General features: G+C 43.6%; 1 protein-coding gene across 1 annotated transcript; it reads left to right on the top strand.

The window, feature by feature from the left end:
* Positions 1–489: 489 nt before the first annotated feature.
* n4bp2 (NEDD4 binding protein 2) lies at positions 490–12,550 on the top strand. Its single transcript, XM_072383252.1, has 16 exons — positions 490–907; positions 1,439–2,417; positions 3,673–3,797; positions 3,999–4,087; positions 4,338–4,414; positions 4,502–4,642; positions 5,311–7,796; positions 8,103–8,188; positions 8,275–8,320; positions 8,557–8,756; positions 8,856–8,980; positions 9,185–9,311; positions 9,780–9,956; positions 10,419–10,587; positions 11,245–11,368; positions 11,469–12,550. The coding sequence occupies exons 1-16, from the start codon at positions 631–633 to the stop codon at positions 11,512–11,514; spliced, it is 5,274 nt and encodes a 1,757-aa protein (XP_072239353.1). The 5' UTR covers positions 490–630; the 3' UTR covers positions 11,515–12,550.
* The last annotated feature ends 1,924 nt before the right edge of the window (positions 12,551–14,474 follow it).

The following is a 14,474-nucleotide window of genomic DNA, read 5'->3' as shown; positions in this document are numbered from 1 at the left end:
AAAATCTTCAAAGTTCATATACACTGCGATTACAAAACAAAAGCAACATGTATGGAGAGAGAGAGAGAGAGAGAGAGAGAGAGAGAGGTAGAAAAAAATGGTTCAGTTCTATTCATGTCAGGACTAAAATACCCCAACACTTATCTCCGTGGAAATTTATATCAAACCGTAACTTCTGCTGGCACAAATCAGTGGTTTATGAAATGAGTGACACCAAGTGGTGAACTGGCAATAGTAAATTATTTAAAACCATTTGGCATGACGCTTCTCAGATTATAGACATTCACACGGACATTCTGGTTGCTTTTGGATGTAACGAGTCACTGATTGCAAACCCCATGGTAACAGTGGCAAATGGTACCAATTAGATTATATAAAAAATGTCAAACGACAACGGGGTCAAGCTTTTAATTTGAAGTAACTCTATCCGGTGTTGGCCAACATTGAACATTGAAACTCAACTTGTTTTTTTTTTTTCTGACTTATTTCCACCACTTGGAGTGCTGTTGGGTACCCTACCCGTGAGTTCCTACACTTTGGTTTCTCCAGCCCATTACGCAGTAGCATGTCTCCAGTTTCGGGCCACCCTACTGTACCTCACCAGCGGGTAGTTAGCCCCGTTAGCAGCTAATGAGAGCAGTCGGCGGCTTCGCATTTCACCACAGTATGCCTCGGAGAAAGAAAAACGGCCTGAGCCCGGCCAGGCAGCCCGGCGGGCCACCAGAGGGAGGAAGCCTCGGCCACGATACGGGTTACCCTCTACGTCAGGGATATGACCAAGCTATGGTCAGCACCTCGGAGTCCAGAAGCACTGTCAAGGAGACAATCGTGAAAAGCATGCAGGAGATGTTTTCCCACCTGGACCCAGAGGTTATCTACATCGTGCTGTCTGAGTGTGACTTTAAAGGTACCACAACAGGCGGAGGCTCAGTTGTTTAACCTGCCGTGTGACTTGGGAATAGTTCATGATGAAACTTGGCTAACGAGTTAGCTGAGTCGCTTTCTGGTTCTGTTCTTATGATAGCGTTGAAGCATTTGACAACACGAGCTTACCTAATAATGCAACTCCCATTATAATTGCATACCAGAAGTGTAACTGAAAGACCATAGTTGAACTTGCATTTTTTTTTTGGTCTACAACTGCACATTCCCTTCTCCACCTGTTGCCTTGGTTAAGAACTGTGGGAATGCCATAGCACGAGTCTTACATGACAGATACCGTGTGTCTGTTAGCCCCTTGGCTGAGTTATGGCCCTGTCATCAAGGGATTCTCAGTTTCTGTTAAAGCAGAAATGGAAAGTACAGTGAAACATATGGGAACCTTCCTGCTGGTGTTTTTACAGAGCAGTAAAAGCAACAGTGGATATTTTGTGCGGGAGTTATTACTGCTTGGCTCATTTATTTTTCTTGTTCTTTGTGTCTTCTTTGTGTGTCATAGTTGAAAATGCAATGGACTCCCTCCTGGAGCTGTCGGTGGCGGCTGAAGTCGCAGTCCCAAACCCGGCTCCCGTTTCTGGCTTTGAGCGCACTGCTGCAGCTTTACTCAGCCCACATCACTTTTGTGGACCGAGTCGAGGCACGCCATCCTCTATGGCATCGCATCAGCCCACAGAAGAGCTGGACATGCTTATTGATCAAGAGTTGGAGGCACTAACCGCGCAGCAAGATGTGAAAGAAGAGCAGTCGTTAGCTTCTTTCCCTCCACCCCCTGTTCCTCCACAGATACCCCCAGAGTTGCTTCTGAGCAGTCCGGGCGCTGCATCTGCAGAGAGCTTTGCTAAGCAGTGCTCACCAGCTGGAGGCTTGGTGGAGCCTTCCTCTGGAGCTTCGTCCCCCCTCAACCAGCTCAGCACATGGGAAGACAAGATCCCTGAGGGACAGAGAGATGTACTGGATTCCACACACCCGACAGCAGAAACTTCTTCAGACAAGCCAAACGCTCCTTTGAACCTGGCAGCTTCGGGACGTCCCTCGGCTTTCCAGGTGTATAAAAAGCAGGACCCGTCACATGCTCTTTCAGATAGGACTGGGCCTGTGCGCTCTGATGCCGCAGGCAGCGGAGCCAGCTCTGAAGCAAGCTTGCTAAATTTCAATCCTTATAGCTACGTGACACCACCTTGGAACTTGGAGGCCCCAGCTTTTTCCCCCCGTATGCCTGGAAGCCAGGGCCCAGCCTTCATAACCCCTGTGGCTGAAACACCTTCCACTTGGTTCAGCCAGACCAGGCTTGCCTCTCCCTGGGTGAAGCAGGGCGCTGTCAGTCAAGCGCCTCTCAAACCTACTGCTACTATTCCAAAGTCTTGGGCCCTGCCTGCTTCTCCTCAGGCTCCTGCCCAATTCAGCAGGCTGCGTTTGCAAGGGAAAGTGCTTGTGCTCCTTCGGGGTGCTCCAGGATCTGGCAAGTCGACCCTGGCAAGGTAGAAATGTTTTGATAGTCAGAATAGTATAGTTTTTTTTTATTTTTTATGTATGTATTGTATATCTAATTTTGTGTTACTGTCTGTGATTGCGTGGTGACTCTGAGACCAAACTGATAAAACGACGATCGACACAAAGTTATCACTTCTCTTTCGGACATTTTCGGTTTATCTACTTGTTTTTGTTCACAACAAGGCAAGAAGTCGTGGTCACGGGCTTTTCAGAATGACGCTTTTAGGATTGATTTGAAAATATCCCTGTATCTCAATTAAGATTAGGAAAATAAAACTTTAGATTAACAACCTACAACATAATCCGCCATGTTCTTTTTCTTTAAAAAAAAAAGAAGAAAAAAAGTCTGAGCCCAAATGCAGAAACGGTGTGTGACAAAGTGAGCACAATCGTTTTGCTTCCATAGAAATGAAGACGGTAAGCGTCAATGATCTGGAGCTCATCTGTCAATCGAGCAGACTTCAGTTACTGTAATAACGGACACCTTTCAAATCTCTAAAGCTGCTTCTGTTTATTAACGCAACAAGTCCGAATTGTTTGTTACCTGCGTTCCTGCAGCCTTTTTCTAAGACCAATGGAAGTAAAGGTATATAACAGGATTTTACTGAGCTGTGAGAGGGTGGTATATCTATATTTAGAGAGGAAAAAAGGTAAAAATGTCTGGAAATTTTCCAAGAAAGAAAATCAAATATTTGAATATGATGTCTTCATTTTTATTCCTGTAACATGGAGGAACCGCACGGCATCACTTCCCAAGATCGCAATGTCGCACATTCTGTCACAGTATAACATGGTTCTGCCCTGAAATCACTCAAAGATTTCTTCATTGTCAAGTCCACTTTCACAAAACCCGCGTTAGGCGTTATATATGTGCAGTATGATGGGTTCGATCCAACCTGGCGGATTAGGGGATTTTTGGCCTCTTTACTTTTTCCCCCGGCTCGACCATTGATCTCTTTTTCTACCGACAGAGTCACAGTTTACAGCCCAGCAGCCTGTGTTGATATTCAAATTTTCCATTTCTGTTGCAAAAACAAAGTGGTGATTGGCTGTGCTGATCATATTGTCTACATATGAAATGGATCGGGTTTTTCATTGGTAAAAACGATCAAGGTGGACTACAATTAATTAAATGAAGATGGCGGCGTCCTAAATTTAGGAACGCTGCGTGAGACTCATGGACCTCTGCTACAGCCGTCGCGAGCTGTTGCATCACTTGAAAGCATCATTATGTGTCTGCAGAGCCTTGCTGGAGAATAACCCCGGGGGAGTTATACTAAGCACTGACGACTACTTCACCCGCAATGGACAATACCAGTTTGACCCCACGGGCCTGGGGGAGGCCCATGAGTGGAACCATAAACGAGGTTAACAACACACAAGCAGCGCTGACATGAAGTTGTAGAGCATTGACGAGTTAAAAAAAAAAAACGTGGACATTTCAAGATTTTTTTCTTCTTATATTTCTGTCTGATTGCTTTTGTTTTGCTTTAAGTGATGTGTTTTTACCCTCTGCTTCAGTTACACAACTGATGCATTGTTTCTCTCACACCACCTTTATGCCACAGCCAAGGAGGCTTTCAGCAGGGGCACCAACCCTGTCATCATCGATAACACCAACATGCAGGGCTGGGAGATGAGACCCTATGTGTTTCAGGTCAGTCAGTTTGGGGTTGAACACGCGAGGCAGATTAAATGAGTTCAAGTTAACCGATGAGAAGCCATATGAAACATTGTGGTGTCGGGATACGAGAGAATGTTTTCCAGTGACATAAGCATTTTGTTTTAGCAACAAAAGAAAATGTGGGATTTCAGGAGCAATTATCAGAGCAAACGTTTGCACATAATGTCCTACACATGAGTTTGTTACGAGCTGCACAGAGTGACCGCTTCTCTCTCCGTCCCAGGCGCTGAGACATGGTTATAAAGTGCTGTTTAAAGAGCCGGATAGTTGGTGGAAGCACAAGCCCAGAGAACTGCAGAGGTCAGAGAGATGGAGGAATAGCATTGTGTTATTTCCGTGTTGGATGAGCAAACGTTTCAGTTGAGGATAACGTGTGCTCTTGTCCAGGCGCACCACTCATAATGTGCCAGTGGAAACCATCCGCCGCATGCTGAATGGATATGAGCGCTTCGTCTCGGTCCAGTCCATCATGGGTTCACACATGCCTGAGTTGAAACAGCGCCTTGTTCTGGAGAACAAAAGCTCCCAGTGAGTTTCATTTGAAGCATTTTTCTCCATGCCTCAGCCCATTTCTGCTAATTAGCTTTGCTAACAAAGGCGATATACAAAACTGTATCAAATTACATTGGGATAAAAAAAAGATCCGATTGTGAAGAGCATTTAAGAGTGTCTTTAACACATAATTTAACCTGTAGATTTTGTTCTGATGCACCTTAAAGCATATATATATATATATATATATATATATATATATGCATCGACTTTGAAGCTCTTCCTTCTTTTAATTACATTTTGATTCTCCGTGTCAGTCCGATCACTTGTTTCATTCATGTTCCATTTTACTGCTTGCTAACATGTACCTGGTTCTATCTGCCATTTTAAAGCATCTTCTCCCACAGAAAGAGAGGTGAATATGTCAAACTAAACAGGAAAATGTAGGGTTTAACTTTCCACACGTTTACTCTTCTTTTTTTTTCCTACTTTTATGTTATTTGAAAATAATTTTTAGAAAAAAACTTCAGAAGCAACAGTTCTGGTTTTTTTATCTTATAAGGTAATTGTTATTATTATTATTATTATTGTTAGTTTTGAAACTGCGCTTAATATGATTTAAGAACTAGATGAACAGAAGTCATTGACATCCCTTGGTTAAATCAGCATTTGACAGAAATATGCTCCTTTTGCTTTTTCTATAGCCCAGGGTCCTCGGACACGGCATGTCCTGACCTCGTATGTCAGCCGGAATTGAAGGAGAGATGTAAAAAAACCCATCCTCCCCTTTTTTCCTCCCTCCCCGACGTGTCGTCCATCGGCAGACCTACCAGCAACCCTGATGTTTCTGATGGGGATGACGATATTGATTTTGGTGAACTGGATTCTGAGCTGGACTCCCAGTTAGAGCTGAACCTCCCAACAGGAGACCAGAGAATCCCAGATTGTGTTGTGGAATCGGTGATGAACGAAGATCACTGCGGGGATGAAATGCACGCGGCTTACTCTGGATCTATGGGACAGAGAGTGAGGAGAGAAAGGTCAAGCAGGAGGTCTGGTTTTGAGCAGGCAGAGCCTGCAGATGTGGTAAAAGATACCAACCAGTCAGACAAAGAAAAGTCAAAGGATGACGAAGCAGAACGGGGTGAGGCGGTGAGGTGCGGGGAGGAGCTTCATTTTGTGGGCGACTGGCCCTCTGAAGGGTCTCTCAAGCAGCGACAGGTGAGGAGAAGAGAAAGGCAAGGAGAGATGTGTGGCAAGGACGCTCGGGGAGGAGCCAGTGACAAAGAAAAAACGAGTGTGAAGTCGGGTCCTGATGTAACAGAGTTTCAGAAGCTTCTTGATCTTATTCAGACCGGTGTCGCCCCGGTTCAGACCATCTCTTCCGGCTCACACCCCCTTTCTCCGAGCTCAGGAGAGGAATGTGAGAAAGAGTGTGAAGCAGGTGCCATGTTTGAGGATTCCAGCAGCGAAGAGAGACAGCAGGACGGGGTCAACAACAGCAAAGGGGAGTTACCCGACTGTGTGTTAGACTGGAAGGCAGCCGACTCTAGCATTGTTGGAAAATTGAGAGATTCGGAGGAAATTGAAAATGAACCAAGTAGTGTCACTGAAAGGGATACTACTGTGTCAGAAGTTGGAAGAAAAACTGTATCTGAGGATTGGAAGTTAGCTCATGCGTGCCTTGATGTAGACAAAAGCCTGAATATCAAAGATGAGGCTTGTGCAGATGACCCGGATGACTGTACTGAAAATGGCAGAGTGGCTGTTACTGAGGCTGATCGCAGCCAAACTAATGAGACATGTCAGAGTCCAGCATGTGAGGGCTTTGTGGAAACGGATAATAGTGGAAGCATTCAGGAAAGAAAGCAGCATCCAGGTCGACGATCCGGGAAGCCCATCAAGCTTGCCCTCACCTTCACTCAGAACCGCCCTGCTTCGTCATTGAATGATCTGGACTGTCCAAATACCACTGCTGAAAACACTGACAATACCGACAGCAGTGTCAACGTGATGCCAACTGAACGTGATGCCAGTTTTGATCCCAAACCAGACGCCGACCTGTCCGCGGAGTCCAATTCTGTGGCACACCTGCAGCTCCCTACCCCTCTTCCTCTGGTGGAAATGGGCTCCTTCACTCAGACAGAACCTCACGACTTTGCCCTTCTTTGGCGTCTCATTCATCGTCACAGCTCTGAGGAAACAGCCGTCACTGCGAGCAGCCGGTCCAGCGACATCACGGTCTTGTACGGGGACTCCTCTCGGTTTGTGCCGGAGCTCTCCTCTGCAGTTTCTGCAGCAGTTGCTGTTCACCCATCCGGCCACATAGAGGTGCCCTACCGTGTGGTTCATGAGAAAGGCACACAGGTGGAGGAGAAGGAGTTTGGGGTAACTCGAGACCGACTCGAGAGCCTGCGCATTCTCAGCAGTCATTTTAAGCTGGTTAGCTTTGATACATTAGAGGATCTGTATGATAAGTGTCACCAAGACTTAGAATGGACCACCAACCTGCTACTGGACTCCGGAGAGAAATTCTTTAGGGACGAAGATGTTGATGAACAAGAGGATAAACCCAATACATCAAGTCTGTTTGGAGCTTCATGTGAGGCTGCAGAAACTGCTAAATGTCCTGATTTGTTAGATGAGTGTCAACACGGTGGTCTCTGGACAAAAGGAGAACGATCTGGGATTAAGGAGGGTGCCCAAAAGTCAACCTTTGGGACTGTTGATGAGTCGATTAAGAGCGCCATCGATGCAGATGTGTCAAGTTTTGGAGGTGCATCTGTTCCACTGACAAACGAGGACCAATCAGATGCAGCTTCAGACTTAGAAAGATCTTCTCAAACCGAACTTTGTCTTCCTAAAGCAGTAAAAGAATCAGAACGAAGCGACAACACTGATCAAAATGATATATCAGAGCCTGGCCTAGAAAGGGGAGCGAGTAGTGGGAGCTTGGATAACGAAGTGATAATTGAAGAGTTAAGGTTTGAGACTGGGGACGAGATGGCCAGCATGGAGGAGATCAATCGGCTGCTGCAGGCTGAGCTAGCGGAGATTGAGAGGGAGGAAAAACAGAAGAAGGAGGAGTTACGGAGCCGACACCTGGATATTCAGACTCTGGAGCTGAAACTATCCACTGAGCTGGCACTCCAGTTAACTGAGCTGTTTGGTCCTGTCGGAGTAGACCCAGGTAACTAACACACAGGGTTCACACTGAAAAATCTATTCTAAGTAGTATAATTAAAACTCAACACAACCCTGTTGGAAAAAGCAATACTTATTATGAAAAATGCTGTAAGGGGTTCAGCCCCAGTGTATTGTGACCAGCCCGCTAAGCATTAGCAGGATAATACTGATAATGCTGGTGCCCAAACACGTTGGTTCAAAATGCTATAGCATTGTGATCTAGTGATTGTCAAAGCCAGAGCATGTGATTCACATTTCATAGTCGCCAAACTGAGCTGGATATCTGTCCTGTCTGGTTAACGACACACAGGAACATGCTCCGAAGATGACTTTGCTGTGCAGATGGACCTTAATCTGGCCAAACTGCTTCACCAGAAGTGGAAGGAAACTATCCAGGTGGGGTTAAACGTCTGTCCTGTGATGAATGTGCTCCCATGAGAGGGTCTTTGTTTGTTCATCAGGATATTTATGTTGTTTTTCAGGAAAGGCAACGACAAGCAGCGCTTTCCTTTCATTTGCTTCAGGAAAGTGAGTTGTAACACATGCACAAACCCGATCTAAGGTGAAACCAGTGAAGCATTATGTCAGGATGGCAGCATATAGTTGCTCAGCAGATTACATACACATTTGCATACAAACATGCACCTGTATGTCAGTGCTTCCGGAGTAATAAATAGCACACGCATGGAAATATTCATTTAAGTGCATGACAGATCGAACACAGCTTTGCTGCACTATTAAATGTGGATCTTTTGATTGTTCAGGTTCACCACACAGGGGGGATTCTCAGGTGGCCAGATATATGCCACAGGACTGGACACCAGCTGCTGGTATGTCAGCGGTGGGCCAACCAGAGGCCTCTGGTTCTGTGCCATTTATGGACCACTGGAATGTGCCCCGTCCACACGTGTCTCTCAGAGATATAATAAAGGAGGAGCAGGCTTTGCAGGAGAATGTGCGCAAGGTAACAGAAGGCCTGTTTAACAGAAGGCGTATAAAGCGTAACCGTCTCGTTCTTCTTCTGTTATTTATCCTGACATCTGTTGGACTTTCTCTCTGTCAGACCAGACAAAGCCGTGCAGACCTGGACCGACGGGACGGAGCCACTCTGTTAAAAGAGAAGCAGCTCTTCGCCCTGTTCCCCACCATCGACAGGCATTTTCTTCAGGACATCTTCAGAGACCACAAGTAAGGCAACAGCTGAGACTGGCAACCTCTTAAACCAGTTTATAATATTCAACCTCTTTTTTTTTTGCCTGTTTTTAAGTAAAGCACTTTGTTACCCAGGTCTTCAAAGGCGATATGTAAATAGAATATAAATATTTAATGCTGTGAGGTCATTGATTATTTCCTGCCTGGACTGTACACCCCCATGTCTTCACTTTTGCGTAGCTATGGCCTGGTCCAGACGGAGCTGTTTCTTCGCTCTCTACTGAACGAGGAACCTGTGAAGACGGTTGTTGCTCCAGAAGCTCCTCGGTCTGACCACCACAGAACAGCCAGCAAGGAAAGAGAGAAGGTTGGGAAACGCTGCGTGCTGCGTAGTCGCGTGTTTTGTGTGTGTCTTCCAACTGTTGCAGCCTCTGCGGTTTCTGTGATTTTTATTATTTTGTTTCCAGTACATTTTTAGAATGATAAGACAGTTTATTTTGTTCTAAATGGCTCGTCCTCGCCCACAGTAAGGACATCATGCTATCTGTGTAACTGCAGAGTGTGCTCTCCAAAAATAAGATGGATTAAAAATATAAACTATTCTACCGAAGCTTCAGAAATATCCTACAAATTTATTTTAAACGCCATGAACGGGATTAGGATGGATATGAACATCTCGGCTATAAGGTGGATAAAAGGCTGCTGTGAGAGCGGTTGAACAAAACAACACTGGTTAGTTTTCACTAAAACTGAGCAGCTGTGTCGCAGTGGATATGACTTATTTCCCACTCTCCTAATTAGCTGTCTCTATCACGATGTTCTTTTAATTTGTCAGAGGCAAAAGTCCCTGGAGTTGGCTGTAGCCAACTATCAGGACACAGAGGACCCAGAGTACGAAGACTTCAGAGCTGAGGCCAGCCTTCAGAGGAGGAGACAGCTGGAGAGTTTTGCAAAGGCCGCAGAAGCCTACAAGCAGGGCCGCAAAGAAGTGGCCTCATTTTATGCACAGCAGGTAAACGAAGGAGGGAGAATGATTTCATTTAATATTTTCTTTGCTAGTGTACGAGCCAACTGGCTAGTGGGCAGTGAGTCCAAGCTTTGATTCGTTTATAGCATGTCATTCAACTTCTGCTCTTTCCCCATGTTTCCAACAACTCTGTCTAATAAAAGAGACTAAATGTTTTTTTTAACTCCAACATCTGTTAGGTAAAATCTTTTGGAATTTACATTTGTAATATACATTTTGACGTACCGCAACAAGCAAAAATGTGTTTTTCTAGTCAGCACTTACAGCTACGCTTTTGACACGATGAGATCGAGTTGCCATAGCAACTGTACTTCGATTAAGAATATCAAAAGTTTTGGGTTATTCAGCTTACCTGTTTCGTGTCTTTGTATTTAAAGCCCATCATCAGTTTATGCTGACCTAAGCTCTGCTGAAGAGTAAATGAATTTGTTTGGACTCTCCTTTTAGGGACACATGCACGGCCAGCGGATGCGTGAAGCCAATCACCGTGCTGCAGCTCAGATCTTTAACAGGGTCAACTCCTCGCTGCTGCCCAAAAACATCCTGGACCTCCATGGGCTGCATGTGAACGAGGCCCTGGAGCATCTGGCTCAGGTCTTGGAGGACAAAACTGCAGGTACTGCATCCGGTCCAAACAGCCCCTTTCAGACGTGCACCACACATAAGCCGGTTTGCATTCACTAGCAAACCAAATGTGAAGGAATCTCCTGAAAAGCCACAATGAAAAGTATTAATCTGAGACATTTCTGTTGACTGGTTTGAAGTGAATACACTAGGTTGGATGGAGGCCAGCTCGTAAACAGCTGGTGTGTGACATCATTGTAATCTTTGCCAGATGTGTGTTTCGTAAAGCCATTTCTATTCCGTTATGTGTGTCAAATCTTTGAAGCGGGTAAAAAAAAAACAACCTCAAGTGAGCGCATGAACCTTCATGTGCTTTAATGGACGTTTTTATTTTCACCGCTTCCATTCACCCTTTGTACATCTTCCAAATGTGACTGAAACATGGCAGTGGAAACCCTGCTAATATTTGGTGACAGTTAAACTCTAGCTTTACTAGACGAGATCAAGTAAGATTTCCTCACAGCACGTGTCTATTTCTGAGGTATAGGTTAGAAGAACAAAATGTGCAAAGAGACGTTAGACGTGTATATTGGAACGTTAAAGCCTTTTATCATCGCTGCAATACATTCATCATTGCTTCATCGTGTGAACATGCTTCTGTTAACTTTATCCTGTGTGTTTTCTTCCCATTTGGCCTCTTTGTGTGCAGATTGTGAGCAGGGTCTCTGTCAACCTCAGCTCTCTATCATCACAGGAAGAGGGAACCACAGCCAGGGGGGTGTGGCCCGCATCCGCCCCGCTGTTATGGACTACCTCACCAACAAACACTACAGGTACACGCACACACGCACACACGTGTGAGCAAAAAAACAAAAAAAACAAGAGATGTTCATCTTCTTCACCCACCTTTTCTTCTATCTCTGCATCTCTCAGGTTTGCTGAGCCAAAGCCAGGTCTCGTGTTGGTCTCTTTGAGGTAAAAAGAGATCCTGATTATGTTGATCTGGAGGACAGCTCTCTTTTCGCCCCCTCCTCCTCACTTCTTTAGTACAAGTTTAACTCTATATGCCATGTTTATAACATTTTAAAAGCCACCAGAATTCAAATGGCTGGTTCCGCTGACATTACTGTTATTTTTGTCTGTTCTGCTCTTTCTTCCGATGGAAAACGACTACATTGGTATGACACACAAATAATGTATTTTTACGCATTTGTATAGTTCGACGGCATGTATATTTTATCGTCAGATTTGTTTTATTGTGTATATTAAGTGTATACTTCATGTGTTTTAGAGTGAGCACGCCCTGTGTGTAGCTGGCTCCACCATGAATGAGTAACTATTAAGAGTGTGCATATTTTTATTTGAATAACAGTCACATGCTGTCTACTTTGCAGTTACTCTACAACCAGATTTTAAGTCTGTTTACTGAGAGAGAGTTTATCTTAACGGGTATATGTCATTTCTGCATCATGAAGCCAAATGCTTTAAAGGAAGAAAGCACTTTCCTCTTGTTTTTAGTCTTACTGTCACCACAATGTACGCGTGAAACTTCGATGAGGTTGAACAGCGTCATTGACTCGATTGAGCATCCTCCACTGTGACTTCTTCGCTCTCCTTTGTCTGAGCACGGACCTTTGTTACTTTCAACTTTAAAGAACATTCTTTTGTTTTTTTTTTCTTAAGTACAAACCGATATCAGCTGCTAATATGCTGGCTCAAAGCTCAGGTGACTGCAAGCGCTAAGTGTTCTTCTCCTTCGAGGCCAGTCAGTTGTTTCCAGCCCATTCCTGGTAGCTATTTAAAACACGGTGTGCCAACATTTTTGGAGCGTTTGTCTCTCAAAGGTTGGCTACGTGAGTTTTATAAGTTTAAAAGTGCTTCGGTTTTTCTACCTATTTGATTAAGCTTAGGTATGCTGTCCATAAATGCCGCTGTGAACACATGACATTTGAAGAGAATATTGTATTTTTATCCGTTTTGTTCATAAGATTTTACAGAGGTTGTTATAGTGTGAATTAAAACCATATTTGTTCAGAATGGTTGACATTTCTCATCGTTTGTGTGGATCCCTGTAGTCATCTCTAAGAAAATACAGTATCAAAATAAAATATATATTTTCAACTAAATATAAGCAGCTTATTCTGATTTGTTAATAGATAAAAGTATAAAAATAAATTTTTTTAAAAATAATAAAAAGTCCTGGCGTTAGAAGTAATTCCTTGTGATATTAATTAATGTGATGTATTGCTTTTTTTACTCCTTTTGCTTTCTAAAGTCCCAAAAAAAGCTGTGTTTAGGGACCTATTACTAATAGAACTTTTTTATTTGCATTTTCACAAAAAAAAAACAGACAGCTGCTGTGTCCAAAAAAAAAAAAAAAAAAAAAAGCGAACCAGCACTATTACATTACTGTCCGCAGAGCTGTTACCACCACACAGTTGTGGCAAAGGGAGCCGCAGCTGCAAGAGAGGGGCGTAACATGAAGTTGTTCACACGGAGCCATCGGTGGGATGGTAAGTCAGGGTCTCAGAGAGTTTCAAAGTTTAAAGGGGGGGTTTGCCTTCATTTCAACATTCTAAATGTGATTACATCAGTGTATCACATTTTGATACAGTAATTTATTCACTTTTAATTTGAAAGACTATGTTGATCGTGAGGTATTCCTTAAGCCATTTTGCTCTGGTGGGAAACAAATGTATTTTCAGCTGTGCTCTGCAAATAAGAAGCGTCCAGGATGGGAATTTGTACCAGCTCGATACAATATAAAACTGGAAATGGCTTTTCCTGTTTCAAACGTGGATTCGCATGCATTTAGCAGCATCGGAGAAAGGCCAAGCCTTCTGCCTTTCTTCTAAAAGGAGTACAAGTGTACGAAGTTTTGAAAATCGAGTTGACTCAAATGAGCTGCTGCTTCAAATCTAAGATCAAAGGATCCGTTCTCGTTCTTGTCACATGTTTTCTTTGGCCATAACTTGATGATTATGTGACCAGAAGGGGCGAAATTCATTCATTCATCATTTGGATAAACTGTAGATGGTGGTAGACCATTAGTCCTATTAGGTTGGCACAGAAACCGATATGTTATATTTGTTTTTCCGGTGTGTAGGGGGTTTAATTAATATTCTTATTTACATATCCAGCCATGACTGCCATGTAGAAGAACAATATTTGTGTAAACCTTAGAATTTAACAGTTTTGGAATTTTCTTTTTTCCGGAGAGCTTGGAGGTGGAGTACAATAGGGCTGAGGTACAGGCAAACACAGCTGATAATTAATCTTTTTGGTTAATGCTGATGATGGCAAGGCCAGTCAGACGTACTTGTGACACGGTCGACTGAAGGTAAGTTTTAATTAGCTTCAGCTTTGAAAAACTCCTTTCTGCCTCAGCTACACTTACAGGAAGGGTCAGACCAATTCTCAGAGCAAGGTAGAGACAGGGGCACTCTTTTTGTAATTTATCATTAAAATTTCTATAGTTTTTAAGTTTAATGTAAAAAAAACGAGCTCATAGTGGAACTAATTAAATGAAGCCAATACTTTTTGGCCAAACACTGCCTTTATCAGGACTTAACAATTAAATTAATGTATAAAGTAGCAGCATAATATAGCTAATGTTGCTACTTCTAACTATTATTAGCAAAAGGCTAATAAACAGGCTAATAAACACACTAATTTGTCTTTTGCTTCTTATTTCCTTCTTTTCCTGAAATGGGCACCTGACAGCTTTTTTGACCTTTTATTTTCCATCCTTCATTGAGCACGCACTTGACTTGAGAATCAACTCTGTAGCGGTTGATTCTGACATAATCCACATCTGTCTTCTGCTTATGTATGATGCGATGTACGGTTTTAGCTTGCTACATATTGTTGGAACTAGAAAAACCCAGACAGGGGGTTGAGCTGAAATGAAAGAAACATTTTCTTCTTCTTCTTCTTCTT

This window comes from Leuresthes tenuis, unplaced genomic scaffold, assembly GCF_036924035.1.
Source record: "Leuresthes tenuis unplaced genomic scaffold, fLeuTen1.0.hap1 SCAF_4, whole genome shotgun sequence".
Lineage (NCBI taxonomy): Eukaryota > Metazoa > Chordata > Actinopteri > Atheriniformes > Atherinopsidae > Leuresthes > Leuresthes tenuis.
Note: the sequence above shows the minus strand (reverse complement) of the source record. Positions and strands in the feature narration are given on the sequence as shown.

Excerpts from the sequence above, each read along its gene's own strand:
- n4bp2 (XM_072383252.1), top strand. The coding sequence starts at position 631 with ATGAGAGCAGTCGGCGGCTTCGCATTTCACCACAGTATGCCTCGGAGA. Across the intron at positions 8,757-8,855 it reads TGCAGGAGAATGTGCGCAAG|ACCAGACAAAGCCGTGCAGA; the intron begins GTAACAGAAGGC and ends TCTCTCTGTCAG. Across the intron at positions 9,957-10,418 it reads CCTCATTTTATGCACAGCAG|GGACACATGCACGGCCAGCG; the intron begins GTAAACGAAGGA and ends CTCTCCTTTTAG.